This window comes from Pipistrellus hanaki (assembly GCF_964339955.1).
Source record: "Pipistrellus hanaki genome assembly, chromosome: 10".
NCBI classification, from domain to species: Eukaryota; Metazoa; Chordata; class Mammalia; order Chiroptera; family Vespertilionidae; genus Pipistrellus; species Pipistrellus hanaki.
In genome coordinates this window covers 34,928,582-34,952,534 of record NC_140512.1, presented here as the reverse complement: position 1 = coordinate 34,952,534, position 23,953 = coordinate 34,928,582, and the positions used below count along the sequence as shown (strand labels likewise).

Below are 23,953 nucleotides of genomic sequence, written 5' to 3'. Positions count from 1 at the left end.
TAAATAAATAAATAAATCTCATTTGGGTGCTTTATTTGCTTTTTTGTCTAGTTGTTCTGGCTAGAGCTACCTGTAAAATGGTGAAGAGCAGTTGTGAAAGTAGACATTTGTCTTATTCCTGATCTCAGGGAAAAAGTTTTTCACCATTGAGGATAACGTTAGCTGTGGGATTTTTAAAAATGCCCTCTATTGTGCTGGTGGGAATAAATTATTGCTTTTCAGCCATAACAATAAAATTAACAATAAGAATACTTTGGAGCTCCAGTTTGTTTATGATTTCCACAAAGACAGAAGGACCATTGCTAAGGGTAAGTTGTAAAATATCTGTATGGCAGTACTTTAAGAGAAAGGACTATCAAAAGTTGGTATCAATGTGTTTATCCATGAAGAGCAGAATAATGAATAGATATGTATATGTCCACACTGTTGGATATTTGGTATTTTAATAGATTTTTAAAATAATAAGTTAGGTCGATACATATCGACTTAGAGGAATGTAGACTATTTTAGAGTGGAAAAATATTTTAAGTAAATTAATACAACATAAGCTAATTTTTGTAAAAACAAAAACAAAACCACCCCCAATTTATGTGTGTGTGTGTGTGTGTATGTGTGTGTGTGTGCGCGTGCGCAAGTGCAAATGGAAAAGGATACATCCTGTGGAAATAATTAGTTACGTAGAAAATAAGAGGGTAGAAAGCACATGGTAATTTCTGTTACTAAATTAAACATAATCTTGTATTAAGGTACAAATCCTTCAGAAGATTTAATACTTTATTAAAAATTAATTGATAAATATTTCAGAAGACTGATATGAAAATAGTGATAAAAACTTGTGGAATAGCTGGAGAAAGGTTCTTTGTCAAGGGAAAAAGAACAAAAATGTGGAGGCCAGCATGACAGACAGCTGCTACACAGAACAGGCTGGGAGGAGTGAGACAAGGAGGCTTTGCAGGTGGCTGGAGATACTAACTAATCAAGACAGAAAAGCCCTCACTTCAAGGAGCTCCCAGTTTAATAGGTTGTGTTTTATTCCCCTGAGTGTTTCTGGGAAATGACAACTTAAGTAGTTGTGTGTGTGTTTTTTTTGTTTATTCTTGTTTTTGTTTTTGTTTTTTCAGGTAAAGCCTCAAATACCAATTTGAATGTATGGTTTTAACCTTTGTGATTAATTATAGCTATGTACAATCCATTTCCGCCCTAATTTTAGGGTATTGCTGCCACCTGTAGATAATAACAGAGTATTACATACAGTTTGCATTAAGACTCCAATATATTGTACACACCAGTGAGTTAGGGAGTAGTGAATGCCAGACATAGCTTGAGTTTCATACAGTTTAGATCAGTTTGATTCCATTCAAATATTTATTATCAACATTAAGCACTGAATTAGGCACTGGACATTTATAGGTAAATAAGCACGGCTTTGATCTTTTAATTAGCCTCTCAAGGTTTAAGTTGAGTAGAGAACCTGAGGAATGAATAAAATACCTTTGGGAGAAAAATGACAAAGACAGTCACAAAGACACATAGGTACATTCCAAGTAGCCTCTTCTAGATTTGGAAAAGGAAGAGAGACAGGAGGGGCAGAATCTTTAACAGAGTGGCTCGGGGCAGGTCTATGCAGGAAGACCAGGTCACCCCAAAGGAAGTTTCCAACTGGCTGTGAAGCGGCAGCAAGCTGAGAGCCTGAAGATCCATGCTGACCCAGGCAGTGTCTGCCGCAGGGAAGCAGCAGAAGAGCTGCACCCGCCCTGACAAAGCCTCGCCACTCTGTAGGACCCCCGCCACCTTGATCACACCAAGGCCCTGTACCCACAGAAAACAAGCACTACCATCTCCTCCAACCCCCCTAGACAAACACACACATCTTAACAACCACCCGGTTACAATGATGGTATGTTTCCTCATTCAGCTTACCACACACACCATCATTCGATGGCTTATTAGAAATTTGGTGATGATAATATATTGACCCTTCAGTTGCTGCTGTTTATTTTTACTGAATTCTGTGGACTGTTCAAAATTTAGTTATGTGTGTTATTTCAGAATTTGCCACTTATATGTTCTGTGCTTTACTCGATTTGGGATATATGTTTTGTAGGTTGATAGTCAAGAATGAGGTTATTTGTGAGTATGGTTTTTTTTCAATTTCGTGAATTTTTAATGTCAGTTTATAAAAGTAAATAAACCAGAAGTCTACAGTGACAACAGGAGCACAAAGTGATTTCTGTCACAGCACTTCCGTCAAGAGGAAGATACTAGCAGCAGTCCTCAAACACCTCACCCCTGGCAGAGCTGGAAAGCTTGACCACAGATAAGATTTTGGTGTATGGGAAGGAGTCACCCATGTGGTTGCTTCCTAAGTCCTTTTTCTTTCTCCTTTTAAAATAGCATCATTTCCATTCACTAAATTACCCTCTTTGTGTACAGTTCTGAGAGTTTTCATAACCACCTACCTCTATAAGCAAGATATAGAAGAGATAATTCCCCTAAATATACCTCCTTGTCCATCTGAAATCAACAACTCTCTCAAATGCAGCCCCCAGCAACTACTTCTCCTCTCTCTGACCAGATAGTGTTGCCTTGCAATATTGTCATATAAATGCAATCATACAACCTGTAGCCATTTTAGTCTATATCTACTTTCACAAAGCATAGTGCAACTGAGATTAATTCTTATAAAAATGGCACATTTAATCCTTACAAAAATGGCACATTTATAGCTCTAGGATGGCCTGTTGAGCAACATTTTGTTTGCCAAACACAGCCTGCCAATGTTGCTTATTGACAAGAAATATATCATATTTAACACTGGGGAGAGACATATAAAGTTTATTAAAACAGCTTGACAATTACTGTGTAGGTATAAATGAAGATTAATGGCTGCAACAATGAAGGGGCCTAGAGAGCAATGAATGTGACACTCTGGAGACGTCTTACTTTTCTTGGCATAGAATTTATAAGTCCTTTATCACTGGATGTATTGCAGCTGGATGAATCGCAAAGAGGATCTTTCCAGTAAGAAATAGTGGGAAGAGCAGTTTAGGCAAGGAAAACAGTGTGAACAAGGATATGTGGTACATTTTGATGTCACGGTTGCAATACACTGTAATTACAGAAAGGAGTTTGAATCTCTATTTCCTAATCCCAAAATAAAATGCCTTTCACATCTGATATTCTGTAGTCCAGATGAAATGCCACCAAGTTGTTTCATGCTAAGCAAGTGTAACTGGAATTGACTATACTGTGACTTAAAAAACAATGCTAGACAGACTTGAGAATATGAGTAATTAACTGAGCATTTTACTGAGCTGATAGGCAGTTAAATTCAATTGGTAATGACTGCATATCAACTTTGGTTTTGTTTTTTAAATATTTGAGGGGAAAACATTCAAGGACAAAGCGTTTTGTTTTGTTTTGTTTTGTTTTGTTTTGTTTTTAAGTAGGTTGTTTGGTGCCCTAATGTATGGAAGCCAGATCTCTGCTGGGGTTGCAAAAGCAACTCTTACCTTTTAAAACAAATACTGGGCCTTATTCCTACCTCTCTTATGAACCTGCTGAATAACACTGTCTACTCAGACCCTTGACCTACCCTTCCTTATCAGCATATATTTAAAAAATATATCTTTATTGATTTCAGAGAGGAAGGGAGAAGGACAGAGAGACAGAAACATCAATGATGGGAGAATCATTGATCAGCTGCCTCCTGCAAGCCCCCTACTGGGAATGAGCTCACAACCCGGGCATGTGCCCTGACCAGGATGATCTCCTGGCTTGTAGGTCAACTCTCAGCCACTGAGCTACAAAGGCCAGGCATACCTCTACAGTATTCAATTTATTCCGGCAAGTACTTTCCAAGTGCCATCAATGCCTCAGGCACAGAGCCATCCTCTACAAGGTAGCAAGGTGATCCACACAATCATTACTTTCAAGGACCTCACAGTTTGGTGGGTAGGCAGATGAGGATGTAAGACCTTTATGGGTAGAGATAGGAGCTGTGAGCAACCTAAGTGCATGGAGCTATGAGAATGCCAGTGCGAGAAACGGGGAGTGTACAGGCTGGCAAGGCTACCGGGCCTGCGCATTTCCGTCACAGGGAGGAGCAGCACACAAGCTGACAACACTGTCCCTGTGACGGAAATGTGCAGGGCATGTACCTTGGGTGCGGGCACAGCCCCAGTAGGGGGTGTGCAGGAGGCAGCTGATGGATGTTTCTCTCTCATCAACGTTTCTAACTCTCTATCCCTCTCCCTTCTTCTCTGTAAAAAAAAATCAGTAAAACATATTTAAAAATAGATATTATAATTAAACTGTGCTGCCAATTTGATACTGACTCTATTGTTTTTAGAGATTATCATTAGGAGTAAGTCATGCTATTGATTAAAATAAGCTGACCACTGTTTAAATAATCAGGTTTAAAGAGGATCTTAAAAAAGATGTTTCTGCCAAGAACTTCCAGGAATCTTCATATTTTATATTATCCTGCTATGCACTTGATTTTAAGAAGTGAAAACTGAACATAGTGATTTGTTTTCTGAAACCTTTCTTCATTTAATTCAGACATGGTCCTCTTTCATCTACAAAATCCTTTTATTACAGTGTATTAGTGCACATGCCTATTTCATTACTGCCTGAAGTTGAAACTGCCACTCACAGAAGCAATTGTGGCTCTAAAAAGTAACAGACAGGAAACTCAGAAGCAAGACTGGGGATTTGCTTTGGTAGTTAAAGGGGAAGAAAGAGGTCTTTTCAAAGTACATTGGAAGTCTCTCATTAAAACCATAGTTCAAAACGACATAATTTACAATAAGCCATGTTTTCAAAACATGTTCTTTTTTCGATCTCCTTTTGCAGTGAATTATAGTCATCTGTTTGCTTCTTCTGAGGTGTAGTCTCTTTCTCATCCAGATTAAGTGTCACAATTTTAAGGCTAAAACTCAGATACGTAATGTTTCACTGTCACCTAACAGGTAGGCTCCCTTTCATGACTTGGTTGCACATAAATTGTCAGTTACACATGTAGAGAGCCACAGTCTCATCCCATCCCTCCTTTCAAACTACCATAAGCGCTCACATTGTTGTCTTTATTCTTGATTGAAAACTTATGGAACTAAACAATTCTGATTTGTTACATTTGTGTAATATTTTAAACATATTTATTCTATAGATCCAGAGAGACAAAAATGCATAGTCATGCTTACCAAATGACGGCTCATCAGCCCTGTATTTTCTTTTTCTTTTTTTATAGATTTCAGAGAGGAAGATAGAGGGACAGATGAGAGAGAATCACTGATTGGCTGACTCCCGCATGCCCTTGACCCCCTGGGGGAGGGGTCAAACCCACAACCCATGCATGTGCCCAGGCATGTGACTGGAATTGAACCAGGGACCCTTCAGTCCGCAGGCCAATGCTTTAACCACTGAGCCAAACCAGCTAGGGCAGTCCTGTATTTTCTTAATACCACATATCAAAACTTTCATTACAGTCTAAAACTTAATAATAGCTCCATTTATCAAGTGAATACTATGTGCTACAATGGGCTAAATGCTTTCCATTCACTATGCCTTTTAATCCTCCCCACAGTCCTATGTTAAATGCATACACCTTCTTGTATTACAAAGAACGCTTAGGCATAATGGTGGCCACAACCGGGATTTCTAGAACAGATCTGCCCAACCACGAAGTCTGCGTGCTTAATTGCTACATGATCAGCCCAGCTCTCTTCCCAAATCAAAGACAATATGTTATTGCGAAGTTTATTTCACTGGTGGAGAGGGCTCCAGAACTTCCACTCCCACTTTAGTCAAAGCCTTTGATACATACTATTTTCTTTGAATAAATTGTCTCAAATAAGCTCAAAAACCATTGATCTAGATGACTTCTTCAGCTCCAAGTTATGTTTATGCAGATATAACTAGAGTATCTATCTTACTATTTTTATTATTATGCAGGTAAGGCAACACTGAAATTTTTAAGGTAGGTTTAAAATGTTTCAATAAAACAAAAGTAAGACTATATATTTAAACATTAAGGAAGAAAGAAATCCACTATGTGCAAGGCAAGTAAATAATACATGCCACCTCTTAATTATCTGTGATGGATCTACAAATAATATAGAGGGATAAAGGATTATAGGTTGCTTAATACTGGAGGTTGGAATGGAAAGAGACTGTAAGCTGGCATGAGAGGTCTATCTTTACAGTGATGAAAATGTTCTAAAATTAGGTTATGGTAATGTCTTTACATTTCTATAAATATGCAACTATTCATTGAATTATACACTGTAAACAGGTAAATTTTGTTATATAAATCACATAAGCTATTTTTAAAAAATGAGTTTGCATCTAGTAAAATTCAGAGTTATTTCAAATTGGATTAGGGTAGGCACTTGAGAAAGTTGAACAAAAACATCTATTAGATTATTTTGTAAATCTAACTATTCATGTCCTAAATAATAACATTACTACTCCAATAGTATTAAACATTCCTACTACAGTTATAGAATTTAACTAACTATATATTTCAAGGTATAATTACAAGGTAAGGCTCAAAATGATTTATGGTTTAGAAGAGGATGGTAACATAAATAATATAAACAAAAATAGGAATGTCACAGAACTTTACCACCTGCTACAATATTTTATTGAAGGCTTCTAGAAGAATTCAAATAACAGTTAGGTATAATCATGACTCTTACAAGCCTGCCATTTCCATTATAAAGGTATTTTATAATATATATTTAAGATGCAAACAGTATTGCTTATTATATGTCTATGGATGGAAGTTGAATGGGAAAATAATACACTTTTTCCAACTCCATTCAAAGGAATTTTAGTATTTTAATCTAATTTTAAATCACATTGTGAAAAATATTAAGTTGAAACAATTTATTAAAATACCAATCTTTAAAGTTGCTTTTATTGTATAAAAATGACAGAAACAATATCTCTGAAAAGTAACTTCTCAGCCTTCTGCAAAAATATTCGGAGTTATAAGATAGGAAAATAGCTTAGCTGAGAAGGCTTATGTCACTATGTTGCAATCTGTGTAGTTTTGCATGGATGATTGATAGTGATTAGTTTATCAACCTCTCTGATTATGAATTTATCTCCAAAAGTAAATTTAATCAGGGGTTAAGCCTTTCTACTCAACCAAACATTTCCAAGGAGTCTCTTTGGAATCAATGATGTTGAGATCTGTTTATATAAAGGGCTTGCTTTCTAGCTGATGGATGAAAGATTTTTTTTAAAAAAATTCCCCTATCGTGGCAAAATATACATAACGTAACTTTATCAATGTCCCTCCCCCAGTCCTTGGCAACCACCATTCTATTTTCTGTCTATGAACTTGACTGCTCCAGGTACTTCATTTAAATAGAATCACACAGTATTTGCCTTTGTGTGTCTGGCTTATTTCACTTAGCATGTCTGCAGGATTTATTCACATCTGTAGTTTGTACCAGAATTTCCTTACCTTTGAAAGCTGAATAATATTCCATTGTATGTATACACCATCTTTTATTAGGTTTCTTCCACGTTGTAGCTATTTTGAATAATTCGGCTATAAACAGTGATACAGAAAGATTCATTCTCATAACCAGCAATCATGCCAGGCATGCAGTGCCCCTCTTCCATCTTATCCATATTATTTTCTAAAGACAGTAAACATTATAAAATTCTCAGTTAACTCCTCTTTAACAAAAAGGAATGTTCTGTTGTTGACAATGAGATGTCTGTTTCATTTAGTGTTTCTGTCTGGGAGCAATGCCTTCCCCAATATAGATTCAGAGCCAGAGCCACAACATTCATTTTTGCAGCAAAAGTATTGAGCCTCACATCATCCTCTATCCCAATACTATTTCTATGAATCCCCTCAAAAAGATGCATAGGGAAAGAGCAGGACTTTCACCTAGTAAACCATACACAGGCCAAGGAATGCAGATGTTACATAAGTGTGTTTTTCAGTAGGAGCACTCTACATTATACTGCATACTGTAACAGGACAATGCTGAAAAGGGTACATCCTTCTCTGTGTGTAAAAGATCCACCCAAGTTTTGTGCATCATGAATAATTTTTCCCCCAGGATGGGTTAATGCTTCTATTTTTGGAAACAGGTTTTTAAATTTTAAATGGCAATTTCTCTTTCAAATAACGTAATTATAAGTGATTTTTAAAGTAACTCATGTATGTGTTTGGGTACCTCCTGTCTTTAGCACCATGGTGCCCACTCCAAGCCTCAATCCTCCAAATCTATAGGTGGAACTCTGTCCTGAACCCTGGCACCCAAGTGTCCAGGACTACCTCTGTTGACCCCTTAGACTCTGCGGGAAAAGTGAATAAGGGGCACTAAAAGGAGACCGCCAGAGAAAAACTAGGTGAAGTTTATTTAATAACATAATGCAGAATCCATGTGTGTGTGTGTGCGGGGGGGGGGGGGGGTTGTTTTTTTGTTTGCTTTTTTTATGGTAGGGGCTCCCTCTGCAGAGACCACTACACATCTGAAGACAACTTCAGATTGGAGACCATCCCCAATGCAACCCTGGGAGTCATGTGGCCATGTGCTAAAGGATTCTGAGTCCCTGGTCACCTCTGGCCCACTAATGGAGCTCTGGGCATCACTGCTCAGTAATACACGATGACTGACACCATGTGTTTGGTAAATATCTAAATATCTCCCTTCCTAAGCTGGCACAGAAGTAAAGGGAGAGAAGGGCTATGGTTGCAACACTCTCTACTGGCTCCTCCCACTCTTCATCTCTGAGGCGACTTCTGAGAATGTTCGCCTTTGGGGAGCAAATAGCAAACAAGCAGCTGGATTAGCAGATAAAACTTCTCTTATTGGAGGTCCATCTGAGCAGTTCCTAGGATTATCACGTTTTCCTAAAGCATTTGTTCCAACAGCGAGACACGAGGTGCCACGTATATCCCGGGAGCTTGTCCCTGGGGTGTGTCCTGCTTGCTGCAGGCACCTGAGATCCCACCGCAGGGACCCGCGGGGGGGTAGGTGGGGCGTGGCTTCTGGGCAGGTGGCTGGGCTTGGAGGGAGGAGTCACCAGGGTCGCGCCTCAGTCCCTGAAAAGGTCGGCTGCACCCCAAAAGCGAGGACAAGCAGGGACCCTGAAAGCCGAGGAGGAGAAACAGACTAAGCAACACCTGCGGGGGTGTCCCATCCTCCCCGCACCCACAGCGGGGGTTCTGCAGGGCTTTTGTCCCTGCTGTGGCAGCAGTGATGCCTGGCGGAGCTTGGGCGCTGGCGCTGGCACTGATGCTCCTTGAGGCGGGGAATGGTCAGCCAGGTAGGGCGCGGGCGGACAGGAGCGCAGGGGCGCTGTCTGGACCTCTGGGGAGGGGGCTTCCCCGTGGCACGTGGGAAATCCGTGCACATTTATGGCTGTATCGGTATTTGTCCCTCGCCGACTTCCGCTGTCCATCTGCTGTCTTTGGTCATTTACAGCCTGGGTGTTGGTTAGTAATCCTTGGGAGGTGGTTGTCTCCTCTGCTGCTTTAAGATCCCCGGCTCTGATTTGGTTCCTTTGTTTGCTTCCTGTTGATATCTTGCTCCGTAAAGTCCCTTTAATTTAATGTGAGAAACTTTCCCCAGGCTTGTCAGGTATCCTAGCAGCATTGGATGGGAATGTTCAGAAGAGAGTTCAGCTCTAAACTGCGCGATTTCTATCCCACTTCCATCCCACAGCCGGGAATAATTAATAAACACCTTATTCCTATCAAAAATCAACAACTTAAGTTTGGTGGTGATATTTTTGTATAGCTGTTAGAATCCGTTTTGCTACTGTACCAGTAAGAGATCTCTATAGAAATAGCGACTCCCACTTCTTTATCCACGACAAAGAAAAGTTTAAAATACACTGATATTAAAACAAAATAGGCTTTCCACCGAAGACCCAAGTCCAAAGACTGAAGCGCTTCCCAGCTGGAGCTGAAACATCCAAGGCCTCTGGCAGGAGTAGGGCAGAGCAGACCCGTGCTGCGGTTGCCAAAATAAATTCTCCTTCTTCCCCACACCCCAAAGTGGGGATTCCTGTTGGCCTCTGAATTGGCGCCAACCTTCCCACCAACCATCCCAACAGCGGTGCTCTGAAGCCAGGAGCAGATCTGACCCAGTCCTGAAACCAACTCCTCTGGCCATGAACAACGCCTGTCCTGCAGTGTCTTCCTGGTGGCACCTAAGGATGTGGGAGCTGTAGGTTGTGACTAATCGACTGAACGTTACAGCACCCTGTTTGTTGATGATGATGATGATGATGATAATGATGACGATGATTATCCCTGAAGTTCAGAGAAGTTAAAAGTCACTTTCAAGGCCAGACAGCCTATGGATGGGAAAGCCTCGGGTGAAGCCCCAGTTGAGGTATGCTGGTGGCAAACTCTCTCTGGATAAGCCTGTTTTTTCAGCCTCAGATGAGCCCTCACTGTTTGTAGATGGAAAGACAGGAGGGGGTTATTGGTGAGACATTTGTTTGGAGGCCTTCAGTCTTGGGTAGAAGTGCAATATGAGGATGAGAGTCTAGAATTAACGATCGTCTTCCCTTATGGGAATACTGTGTGTGTGATTCAGAATTGTGGTAAGAAAGCAAAATAGATTTAGCAAATCAATACCTCTCTATTGGACATTGCTTTCCAAACTTTCGTATTGTTGCAGAAACCATAATCCTATTTTGAAAGCCAGAAGCTTAATAGTTTTTTATTTATCCTTGATTTTGGAGCTTCAAGGTAGTTTTTCTCTTCCCCACATCTTTGGGGAGGTTGTAAGACTTAAAAGTTCACAAATATTCTAAATTAATATAGGGCAATCAATATACCAAAGATTTTATATAATTACAACCTCAGATATTATAAAGTTCCTCTCTTTTGGTGTTAAGCATATTCATCTCTTGAAGAATTTAATTATTTTTAACATATTTATCAAACAATTATGAATCTTTAAGAAATGCTAGACTTGGCCATTGTATTAAACCAGAAAACAATATAATACAAGTTACCTTGTATCTACAAACAAAACTTGAAAACCAAGTGCATATTGTATTATTATATATCTATTATTTATAACTTGACACATTCTCCCAAAGTATTTGAAATCCAAGTATTGCAGATTCTATTATATAATACTTAGCTGCTTTAAATTATCTTAGGAAGCTGAACCCGTTTGGCTCAAGTGGATAGAGCATTGGTCTGCGGACTGAAGGGTCCCAGGTTCGATTCTGGTCAAGGGCATGTACATTGGTTGCGGGCACATCCCCGGTGGCAGCTGGTCAATGTTTCTCTCTCATCGATGCTTCTAGCTCACAATTCCTCTCCCTTCCTCTCTGTAAAAAATCAATAAAATATATTTTAAAAAATAATAAATAAATAAATAATTTTAGGAAGAAGGTAGAACAAATAGAAATGTAAATTTTAATTTTTATTTTATATATACTTTTGTTTTGAGGGAAATATTATATTAGGAGTTTGCTTGAAAGTTCTACACATCATTCGTGTTATGAAATTGACTGGTAGATGAGATGTGCTTATAAACCTGTTCTTTTAGTACTTGAGCTAAACCCTCAAACTCTCAAATGGGAGCCTAAACAATCCTCATAATTTAGTTAACTATATCTTACATTCTAAAGTTAAAGTTGTGATGAAGTTTTTAAGAGTGTGGCTTGCTTATTGCAAGTAAAATTTAAAAATATTAAAAGGTGATTTGGCCAAGACCAGTTTGGCTCAGTGGATAGAGCATTGGCCTGCAGACTGAAAGGTCCCAGGTTCGATTCCGGTCAAGAGCATGTACCTTGGTTGCGGGCACATCCCCGGTAAGGGGTGTGCAGGAGTCAGCTGGTCCATGATTCTCTCTCATCGATGTTTCTAGCTCTCTATTCTGCTCTCTTCCTCTGTGTAAAAAATCAATAAATTTTTTTTTTAAAGGAGATTTGGTGGGGTGGGAGGAGTGGATTATGACATAACCAATCTCTCTATATAAAAGCCTAATATGCTAATTGTTCCTCTAACCATTTGGCCAGTCTCTATGACACACTCTGACTACCAGGGGGCAGATGCTCCAACCTGTAGGTTAGCTTGCTGGTGGAGTCCGGCCGATTGGAACTGGGTGAGACAGGGCTGGACACACCTAGAGCCCTCCTGAGGTCCCTCCATGGCCCCGATCATACACCCGTGGGGTCCCTTAGCCTGGCCTGCACCCTCTCACAATCTGGGACCCTCAGGGGGTGTTGGACAGCTGGTTTCTGCCCAATCCAGGCAGAGGGACCCCACCAGTACACAAATCTGTGCACCAGGCCACTAGTTTAAAATATAAGCTATTCTTAATTATATAAATTAAGAAGTTTCCTCTAAATAAATATTAAACAAAAACAAACATATATTCCTGTTTAAATACTATGTATTTTTAGTGTTATTGGTATCATACGTCATTACTACATCTATCACATTTTTAACTTTGCATTAGAAAATAATTCTTTAAAACTGCAAAATCAGAGAACATGTGGGAACTACAGAAGCACTTAGGAAGGAGAAACACTACACAAAATAAAGATGGAGGTATTGACTTTTTCACCAACACAAAATTCTATTGCAAGATCAGAGAAATATTTCAATAATTCATGCAAACCTCGCCAGTAATATCTGTTTAAACATCTTCCTTAGTTTCTAACCAGGAGCAAAATTCTGGTATTGACAAGATGGTACTGACAAGTCTTAGAACTATTTCAAAGTTACATATACAGCATATCCCCTGATTTCTATCCACACACACTTTATAAAATATTTATGTTAGCAGATTGAGATTATCAAAGCCATGAGAGCCTTTTAGACCAAAATTTTCTTGGGAAATTTAAAACTGGCGGAGCAAGATACAAAAAAGAAGAGGAACTTTTGGACTCATTTCTAAAATATTTTACTAAAAAAGTTATTTAGGGAGAAATTTTATCTTTAAAGACAATGCCTTTCATAAAGTTTGTTATACAAGCAAATAACAAGGAAGGAAATTATAATAATTTTTATAAGCTATACTTGTGAGATTTACTTGCGAGTTAATATCTCTAGTTTTTTGTGCTACTTATTAAGTTCAAAAACTGATGTTGTTTTATAAACACTTCTGTAGCATGAAATTATATAATAGAGTTTTATTCAGTTAGATCATTTTTTTCACAGTGAATACTTTAATAATGACTGAGTTTTTCTTTCACATTTCTATTTCATAGATATCGTCTTTATTATAGTGTTTTCCTTCAACAAATATAATATTTAATGTTTGGAGATTTTCTACCTACAGTGTCAACAAGATACTCTGGTATCCAAATAAAGAAAATTTCTGTGTTTCTTATTTGGGAATCAGGAGCCTCAAAGAAGATCTGTATTTCTCAAATTATTCTGTTTCAGCTGCCTCCTCTATGCTGTGAATAGGAGCTTTCTGTTCTCTCTTAGTGGGTTTGAGAGAAAAGGTATCTTCGAGGCCACCTGCTGCTCAGAAAATGATTTCTCTAATATAACTAAAAAACTCTTCCTTTCTCCTTGGTCTTTTCTTGTTCCTCCCTTAAAACTGTTCCTGTCTATCCTTTCCTGTGCTTAGTAATAAAAAATGACTTCAATAGTCAACTATTAATTGAACTATTTTAACGAAGACCACACTTACATAAAAACACTTATCTTTCCAACCTAGCTCAGGAGTGCTCTCCAGGGGGACACCGGTTACTTCAGAGCCCTCACAGAAGTGTCCATTTTGACTCATTGTTCCTCCAGCAGTCAGCCCCTCAAGACCTGATATGTGACCATTCCCTTGCTGCTGGATGGTATCGATTTGTCATCTTTGACAGACCTGCTGAGATGCCAACCAAATGTGTCGAGGTATTCCAACTCACTAAGAACTGTATGTGCTTGTTCTTACATATTTTTTTTCCATGATAGGATTGAATCTTATTGCACCCATTTATTTCCAATGCTGAATTATTATTTTAATTTGGTGTCAAGATTGAATTAATCTGAAGTGTTACATGTTCCCTTGTGCCATGCCAGCATAGCCAAGGGTTCGGTGAAACTGATATTTTTTTTTTTTGGTGGGGGGAGGCGGGAGGAGACGGCGAACGATTTAGAAAAGACAGACAAAGAGATCTGTGCCTGGCTAAGGCCACAGAGAAAGATCCAGATGGCAAGCTGAGCCTTTATTTTATAGCTAGAGGTAAACAAGGTAGTGGTCACCATAGTTACAATGTTCTTGTGAGTTTCACTTGTTTTGACAGCACTTGCTGCATCTCCCACAGCCCATTAGCTACCCAGATAAGATCTAGGGGGTAGGCTGGGCTGAGGGAACCCCCACTCTGTGCACAAATTTTGTGCACTGGGCCCCTAGTTATGTAATAAAGATAGTAATACTTTATGCTATGCTCATGCAGTCCACCAAGTGATTTTACCTACAGCATCTTATATAATTTTTACAGCAATTCTAGAATACAGTCAATCATTGTTATTTGCATCATACAGTACAGGACACATATATTCTTAGACATAACACTCCTAGAGTCACCCAGCTAGCAGGTCAGCCAGCCACGTTTTGATCATAGTCGTCATTCTCCAATACTCATGTACTTAAATACAAGTAACCCCAAACCTGCTTCTGTTCCTGTCAGTCTTAAATAGAGGCTCCTTCTCCTTATTGTAACTTACATTTTGTGAACTATGAAGAAACAGGAATTATTTTCCCTTTTAAGCATGTAACTAATATGAGAAAAACTCAGGAAAGATATTAAAATTTTAAGTTGTGACACTGTAGCTGTCTTATTTTCTCCTTTTCATTTATTTGCTTGCCACATTTGTGACATTTCACTTGCAATAAACTAAAAAATAAACCAGAATTTGAAAGTAAAAACTGAGGAAATTCACTATGTCCTTAAAGATTTGTGTCCTTTTGGTTCTACATTTTAGTTCTTTGGCTGAATTAACTATAACTGATTCCAAAACCTCACACAAAGGTGAAGGAGAACTGGCTTTTTTCCTGGATATCAGCTGTTACACCACGGGGAAGTGTTCTCTGTCCCCATTCTTTCATACACCCTCCAGCCCAGTCTCTAGAGACTGTTCTGCTGGAGAACAGACAGAATTTACTTTTTGTCTACAGGACAATAAAAATCTGTGTAAATAAATTTCTATAATATTTATAAGGTTTTAAGTAACTCGTGTGCATTATAAAAACTTTGAAAATAAAGGACAGGTAATAGAATAGCATTCATTGATAATCCACCTACATATTCTACCATTAACATCTTGCTATTGTTCCCTCTATTTTGTTTTGTCAAGTTCGTGCTATATGTTCAGTTACATAACACGATTATTTTCCAGTTACAGCTACAGCATTAACATTTTCCTATTACTAAAATTATATAGTTTAAAAATAATATGTCACATGTTCACCATATTTATTTAAACCATGATCATATGTGTACACTCAGACTTTTGCTATAATAAATAATTATGCAATTAGCAAATGTGCATATAAATCATTGTTTGATTTCAGTCTTTTTGAGTTTTTTAAATACATAAATTTTTTTTAAAATGTGCTAATTTTTAATTCTAGTGGCAATAAAAGTATTTTTCTAGTATTAAATATTCTCATGTATTCATTAGACATATGTACTTATTCTTTAAATTATGTTTGTGTTTTTTTCCCCATCTGTGATTTTAAGATCTTTAAATGGTTATTAAATGGTTAAAATACAATAAGAAATATAGTAAGGTAATAATAATTAAATGCTATAACAGTCTAAATATAGTGCTATTAAGTAATTTTTTCTCTTTAACTCCTTTGTCTTATAATTATTAAATTATTATTTAATATAACTATCAAAATTCCTTTATGATTTTTCTTGCTTTTAAGCATGGGAAAATAATTACATTAACAATTATTGAGACATCACTGTGTATAAGTTGTGCTATACACATTTTTTTATTTACACTTCACAGCAGTATGAGGTGGGTACTACAATTCACCTAATACAAAAGCAAAGGTGTTTAGTGCCCATGGTCATGCCTTTAGTAAGTGCCCAGTTTTTCCCAAATCATATAGTTTCATATTTTTCCTGGGTTAGTTTTCTATTTAATTCTGTTTTCCATCTGAAACTGGTTTTGATAATCGGCTTCAAGTGAGGCACTAACTTCATTTCCCCCCAATTGCCAACCAATTGTTTTTACCAGATTTCAAACAACCCCTTTCTTCTCCCCTGATTTTTTGATTCCTCCTGAACTATACATTAACTTCTTACATATACTATTTCCAGCAATTTTTCAAAAAAAATCTCCAATGTCAGTTCATCTTTGTGCTATATGTTAAGATGATTTCAGACTGACTTATATTGTCTTAGAATATACTAAGTTATCTGACACCGAATTTCTCTTGTTGATAACACAAATGCAGCAAATCGAATAAAGGTATTTAAATCAAATAAAATTATATTAATTATGAGGAATCTACCTTTAAATGTACTATTCCATAAAGTTACTTTTTCTTTTATACTACAGGTTATTTGATTTTTTAAAATATGATTGATAATTAAATATTTTAAAAGTTGTTTTAAAGAAAATGTAAAATCGATTTATCTGCCAAGTATAAAAATAAAATGAATTTTCAACTTTTGTTTTCTCTGATGCAAAAGATGAACCACTGTGGAACACAGGCTCCAATCTGGCTGTCTCTGAGAGATTCAGAAACAATGCCTGCACCGGGGGAACTCAAGCAACTGACTGCTTGTGCCACGTGGCAATTTTTGCTGAGCGCTACTAAAGACTGCTGTCTTTTTCACATCCCAGTGTCTGTCAGAAACTGTGGACAATTTTTTGTGTACTTACTACAACCCACTCAGGGGTGTATGGGATACTGTGCAGAAGGTAAGAATACATGGGTAATACACATGAACTGGTAATCGTGGCACAATTTTTTGTGTACGTTGATGAGTTTATGTCATTCTCCAGATGGTTTGTATGGAGCTAATGCAATGCTCAAGAGATCTGATCTACCATGATTGCTCCAGTGAAGCTAAATTTCTGGTTTAAACTGGCCAGCTTTGTTTAGGATTTTTTGCCAAGATCTTAAAATACTAAAACAGTCAGTTGAAAGCATCAAAGATTAACATACAATAAAAAGCAATAACAAAGGTTAACATACAATAATAATATTTTGCCTCAAAAGCCACAACTCCAGTCTAATCAAGAGCAAATTCATATGTAAGAAACTGAAAATGCCGGAACATACTGGTATAAACCACTGTTATTAAAGTAGGCAAACACTTGCAAGTAATAATAATAAGAGTAACAACTATGAACATTTTCATCCTGTGGTTGTTGGATTTTTCAAACTAGGAAACCCCAAATAACACAGCTACAGCAAAACAGTGGCAAAGAATATACATACAATTAAAAATTGCAATTAATGGTATGGATAAAAAGATCAAAATTTTCTGTAAATGAGAATACTTGAGGTGAGAAAAAGATGAAATTTATAATGAGGTGTCACCAGAGAAAGCCTCTTTTGAGAAGAGGGCATTAATACTGAGAGTTTGAGGATAAACAACCCAATTGAAAGTCAAATTGGATTAAAAAAAAAAAATAAGGCCCAATTACAGACTGCCCAGACAAACCTGGAAAACCAAGGGTCATTTTCTAATGATAAAAGGGTCAATTCAACAACAGGACATAACAATTACAAATCCTTATGTACCTAAAAACAGAAAATCAAAATACATGAAGCAAAACATAGATATTTAAGAATAGACAAATCTACAGTTAATGTGTTGGAAATCAACACCCATCAGATAATAATTAATTGAATATGTAGAAACAAAAACAGCAAAAGAGGAAATTACCCTGTTTCCCAGAAAATAAGACAGTGTCTTATATTAATTTTTTCTCCCAAAGTTGCGCTAGGTCTTATTTTCAGGGGATGTCTTATCTTTCCATGCGCTAGGTCTTATTTTTGGAGGATGTCTTATTTTCGGGGAAACATGATAGAAAAAGTATCAGCCAACATGATCCACAAGACCTTTAGAGAAGATTCTACAAAAAAATAACACCAATATTTTTATAAGTGCACATGAAACATTTACCAAGATAGATCACATCTGGGCCCCAATTTTAAAAAGTTAGAATATCACAAAAGTTTGAATTTAATTTAAAGAAAACCCACCAAATATCTATATTGGAAAAATAAGAAAAGTCATAAACAGAAAAAAAAACTCAGCCTATACACATAAAGGAACTAGAAGAAGAAGCACAAATAAGACCCTGAGTAAGCAGACAAAAGGAAATAATGATCAGAGTGAAAGCCAATGAAGCAGAATATACAAAACAGAAAATTAAAAAAAAAAATCAAAAGTTGGTTTTTTGAGAAATTCAATAAAATTAATACTTTAACCAATCTTATCTGTGAAAAAAAAAAGATCAGTATCAGGAATAAGAGAGATACAACTACAGATTCTACAGATATTACAATGAAAAAGAATATAGTAAAGAACTCTGCCAATACATACGACAACTTAAATAAAATGAACAAATTTCTTGAAATACACAGAAAAGCAAAACTAACTCAAAAAATTAGATAACCTATTAAAGAAACTGTTTTTCTAATTAAAATCTATCCTACTAAAAATTAAGGAAGTGCCCGGCTAGCTCAGTCAGTAGAACATGAGAGTCTTAAAAATTAAAACAAAACTCTACCATACTCCCCCCAAGCTTACATAGATGGCTTGGGAAATCTTCTAAACATTTAAAAAGGAAATACCAATTTTTATACACTTCTTTCAGGGAAATAAAGAGAAGTGACTACTAAACTATTGTCAGGTTAGCATTATTCTGAAACTAAAACCAGATATAGGCGTTACAGGAAAAGTATGGAATAACATTCCTCAAGAATATAAATGCAAATTACTTAATCATCTATTTCAAAAGTTCAATACTGAAAAAAAGGTCAACCTACAGAATCATTTATAACTCTTTATACTAGCAATAAATAATCAGAAATGTCATGTAAAATATCAATAATATTACCAAACACAGGGTGTCTCCCCAAAAATGTATACACACTTTGAATAATTATGACTTCCAATGGGGTTAAATCTGAAAAGAAAGAAACATTCATCTATCAGCTGTTCAAATGTTTATACATTTTTGGGACACCATGTATATGAAATATTTAGCAATAAATATGGAAAATATGTACAAGAACTATAAAGTTAAAACTATAAAATTTTGCTAACAGAAATTATAGAAGTCCTAAAATAATGGAGCAATGAACCATGTTCATGACATGAAGAGTCAATGTTAAGATGTCAATTCTCTTCAAAATGATTTATAGTTCTAAAACAGTCCTAATCAATATCCCAGCAAGATTTTCGTATGGGAATTGACAAGTTCATACTAAAATTTATATGGAAATAGAAAGTACCCATATCCCTAAACTACTTTGACAAGAAAAAAAGTTGGTTAATTTACATTATCTGATTGAGACTTATTCTAAAGCTATAGAAATCTACAGAGTGTTGCGTTTGCATCAAGATACACAAATAGGCCAATGGAAAAGAAGAGAGTGTCCAGCCCTAGCCAGTTTGGCTCAGTGGATAGAGCATCAGCCTGCTGACCAAAGGGTCCTGTGTTCGATTTCAGTCAAGGGCACATACCTGTTGCAGGCTTCTCCAGGAGGCAACCAATTGATATGGTTTTCTAGCATTGATATTTCTCTTTATCTTTCCTTCTCTCTTCCACTCTTTCTAAAATTAGTGAAAAAATATCCTCTGGTGAAGATTAAAATAAAATAAAACAGAATAGTAAAATAAATAAAATTTATTATTTAATACACACTAAAATTTAGAAGACGATGTAAGTTATAATTGTTTTAAATACAATCCCAAATTATCTCAATATGATTTCATCCTGAAGAGGGAAAAAAAATTATTATGAAAAAATAAAATAAGTTTTAGTCTGTATTAAAACATACTTCTCTAAAGATTTGTCATTTCAAATATATTTATATCTTTATGCTCAATGGATAAATTTAAAAACCTCAACCTTTTACAGCTATTTCTGGTGCAAAATTAAACCCATGTGGCCCTGATGAAACAGAAATTGAAGGTGACTGTGTTCGTAAGTATCAGATTTTATTTTTAATAATTTATTCATAAACTAATAATTTCAACAAGCTTTTAAGTTTTGTGGTTTAGTTTAGATGTTGATTTATGCTAATATTTGACAACTCCTCAGTCTAGTGGATATCAAAAATAAAAATCACTTTATCATGCATTTAAAAAACAGCAGTTGAGTTAGCAAAAATGCAGAACAGGGATGTTCATGCCCTACAAATGTGTATATATTGGTAGTCATTTTATGAGAAAAATTGGCAATTGAAGTTTTTATATTTATATTGGTTATTTGTACTTTTATAAAGACATATTTTTAAAAAATTAATTTTCATGAATTACTTTTCTCATTTTTCAGTTCTTATTTCTAATAATTTCTACAGATAGTCTCTCTGTTTAAAAATAAATTCAACTTCTTCCTAGCTTATTTAAGAAGAAAATTTTACTCAGATACATTTTTAAAATATGAATATATACTAATTAGTCATCTATTATTTCCTTCAAATTTTAATATGATGATTTGGCTTAATGTCTAAAATGTTTGAAAAAATATTTATTATTTAGATTAATTTGTTATTGGAGTTTTGTAATGTGATATCTAACAAAATAACACTTTAAGATATCTGAAATTACATGTTTCCCCACTCCCTACCTCACCTTTAGGTTAAATTTCTCAGAATTTTTCAAAATGGACATCACAGAACTAAAAACTAACATTTTAATTATAAAAAATTATCATGTATACCATAGAAAAATATCTCTACATTTTAGGATATTTAAAAAATCTTACTTTTAAAATTTATTACTCAGATATTTTTTCTCTTTTCTAAAACAACAGAACAAATTTAAAAATTTATTTAGGAACATTTCATTATTTTTTATATTTAAAAAATCTTTATTGTTTTAAGTATTACATATATCCCTCTCCCTCCTTTTTTAGGAACATTTTAGATTCCCAGATTTAATCTTGCAAATGTCCAGAGATAAATATCTGAGTTCCTGGAGGAATCTTCAAACATTTTTAACACCAAAAAAAAAAAAAAGAAAAAGAAAAAAAGAAAGAAAAGAATAAGACTATTTTTCAACACTGGTATATTTCACTAAGATAGTATAATCACTCCCATAAGGAACAGCTCTTTCAACCCAGAGTAATAGCAAGTTGAGTTATAAATTATAAGAGTAAAATAGTTAAGTAATTTAATTTACATTATGGTGACCAGTTGTTTTTTTTTTGTAACAAAAAATTATAATGTATGTACATATACACAATGGAATATTATGCTGCAGTAAAAAAAAAAAAAAAAAAAGGAAGTGTTACCATTTGCAACAGCATAGATGGAGCATTACACTAAGAAAAATAAGCCAGTCAGAGAAAGATAAATATCATATGATCTCAACTCATTTGTGGAATATAATGAACAACATAAACTGATGAATAAGCACAGATCCAGAGATAAGCATCTATCAGACTATCAAACCTCAGAGGAAAGGTAGGGGAGGGTGGGGGTAAAGGAGGAGAGATCAACCAAAGGACTTGTATGCATGCATATAAGCCTAACCAATAGACACAGACACTAGGGGCATGAGTGGGGGTGGGGTGGGAGGAGCAATGTGGGGATAAGGACACGTGTAATACCTTAATCAATAAAGAAAAAAAAAGCAAACAGAAAATATTTAAAAAATTATAATGTAGAAAACCTTGTTTTGTTTGTTCCATCTTTTAGAAAAGGTAATAGCTGAAAAGGTAAATTACCTTTTTTTGTTCAAAAGCTTGACTTTTCTAGGTAGACATATTCAATATACATTAATATAAGCTTGATATGCTGAAGAATTTCCCTATCAATATTTATGTGATTGTGGATCAAAATAAGAATGTATTATTTTGCTGATTGCTAGAGAATATTTTTCTAAATGTATTTTCTAATATAAAATCCTGAGTTACAGTCTTTGTGAGCTTTTCCCATAAGCCAGTCTCTCTTTTTCAAGATGTCCAACTACAAATTATTCATTTCTCCCACCAGGACAGCTGTCTGCCTCATTGCCACCACCACCTCCAGGAAGACCCCAGATAGTGGTGGAGCTGATTGAGTCCAGGGTTTTCTGTAGGTGTGCTGTTGATGTTTCCCCTACGAACAACTCCGTGGGATTTATTATAGCTTGGTCTAGGCTTTCTTCTCAAGACGTCAGGGAGGAACTGAAGCAAGAGACCACCATTCAGGCATTCTCTCTGTTAGAACTGGATGGCATAAATCTTAGACTTGGAGATAGGGTATGTTCAAAAGTAGTTAGGTTTTCTTTACTTTGCATGAATGTATTGCAAAACTGCATTTTTAAATCCTATCCTAAAAATAGTGTTTGTCCCCATAATATAAAGCACTAATGTTTTTTCCTGGGTAAAAATTTTCATGTGCCAAATCCAGTGATAATTGGATGAGTCAGAAATCTTAGTAACTATGAGTATCTGAATCTAGCAATTTTCTGATTATTATCAATGAACCCTTGTAACGTAGTCTTTTTCTTAAATTGATATATTTTTATTCTAGAAATGTTTTCATTTTTTCAATGATTATATCACTTATCTTTTAAATATATATTAAATACAAATTCTACAATACTTTAATTTATTTAGGTTTGAATATTTTATAGAGATAAAATTATTTCTCAATGTTAAGGTTTTTAAAAAATATTTTTATTGTTTATAATATTACAGATATCTTCCATTTCTACCCCTTTCTCCCCTTCTCCCAGCCCCTACTCACCTTCCAGGTCATCACTACTCTACTGCTCATATCAATGGCTAAGCAAGTTTTTAAATTATTATCTCTTATGTGTTAGCAAAAATTGAAATTAAGTACTTAAACATAATAATTTACACATATTTTCTCCATAACGTTATTGCTAAATGATTATTTATTAACTCTATTTATAGATATTCTGTACAGCTTCTATCTTTTTCTTGGAGAAACCACAAGTAAAAAGTTTAGCTACTGAAAGTCAAGAATTTTTTGCAGGCATTAAGGTATGTAGCAATAGGGATGGATCAGAAAGAGTATTCCTCTGGAACTGTATTTTTCATACTTTGATTTGGGGATTCTGGTTATAGAACCTCTGGTTATAGATATTGGGACCTCAGAGTCTGTATTTTTTAATAATAACCCCATTAATTCTAATAAAGAGCAAATTTTGAGGCACCCTGTTAATGAACTAAAGTTGGAATATACTTACTTTTTTTTCAGAAATAGCTCAAATTAAAATAAAACTCAAGTTCTATCCTCATAATTTATTCCATTGTGTAAGTAAAAGTTAGAATATCAATATTTAGTCAGCATGTATTTTGGGAGGCAGGTACCAGGATCAGGTGACTAGAGCCTGGCTAGAGTAGAATTGGCCCAGAAATCTAGACTTTATTAATTGCAAAAATTGCACTATCCAAACAGGCAGTGTCTATGGTCACAACTGGTAGCACTGGGGTTCAAGAACTGATGAGCTATTCCAGCATATGACAGGGAATCCAGAGTGGTAGAAGGAGTGGGCAGCACCACGAGGTCTAGGCAGGCAACTGCTGTGCACCTTCTGAGGTCTCAGCCATAGTCCTGGAGTTTGTGCTGGACTCATCTCTAGTTCAAGAACAAGAAGGGTAAGTGACAGATGGTAAGAATAGGATTCAGTACCAGTTCAAAGCCTGTTCTTGAATAAAGACCGTTTATACACAACAGGGACCAGGGAAAAGAGTGCGAAGAGTGAACTAACTTGTCAGAGTAGCACAGTCAGAGTGGGAGGGGAAGTGGAGCTCAGACTTTGGAAACACAGAACCTTTGGATCT

General features: G+C 35.9%; 1 protein-coding gene across 1 annotated transcript in view; it reads left to right on the top strand.

Annotated features, from left to right (window-relative positions):
* Positions 1–9,233: 9,233 nt before the first annotated feature.
* VWDE (von Willebrand factor D and EGF domains) overlaps positions 9,234–23,953 on the top strand; it is a gene marked incomplete at both ends in the record, with an annotated part of 36,216 nt that continues 21,496 nt past the window's right edge. Inside the window, 6 exons of the mRNA XM_084897277.1 lie at positions 9,234–9,300; positions 13,677–13,861; positions 16,660–16,891; positions 20,072–20,137; positions 22,152–22,399; positions 23,060–23,149. Of these exons, the coding sequence (XP_084753403.1) occupies positions 9,234–9,300; positions 13,677–13,861; positions 16,660–16,891; positions 20,072–20,137; positions 22,152–22,399; positions 23,060–23,149 (888 nt within the window). The remainder of the gene's footprint in view (positions 9,301–13,676; positions 13,862–16,659; positions 16,892–20,071; positions 20,138–22,151; positions 22,400–23,059; positions 23,150–23,953) is intronic.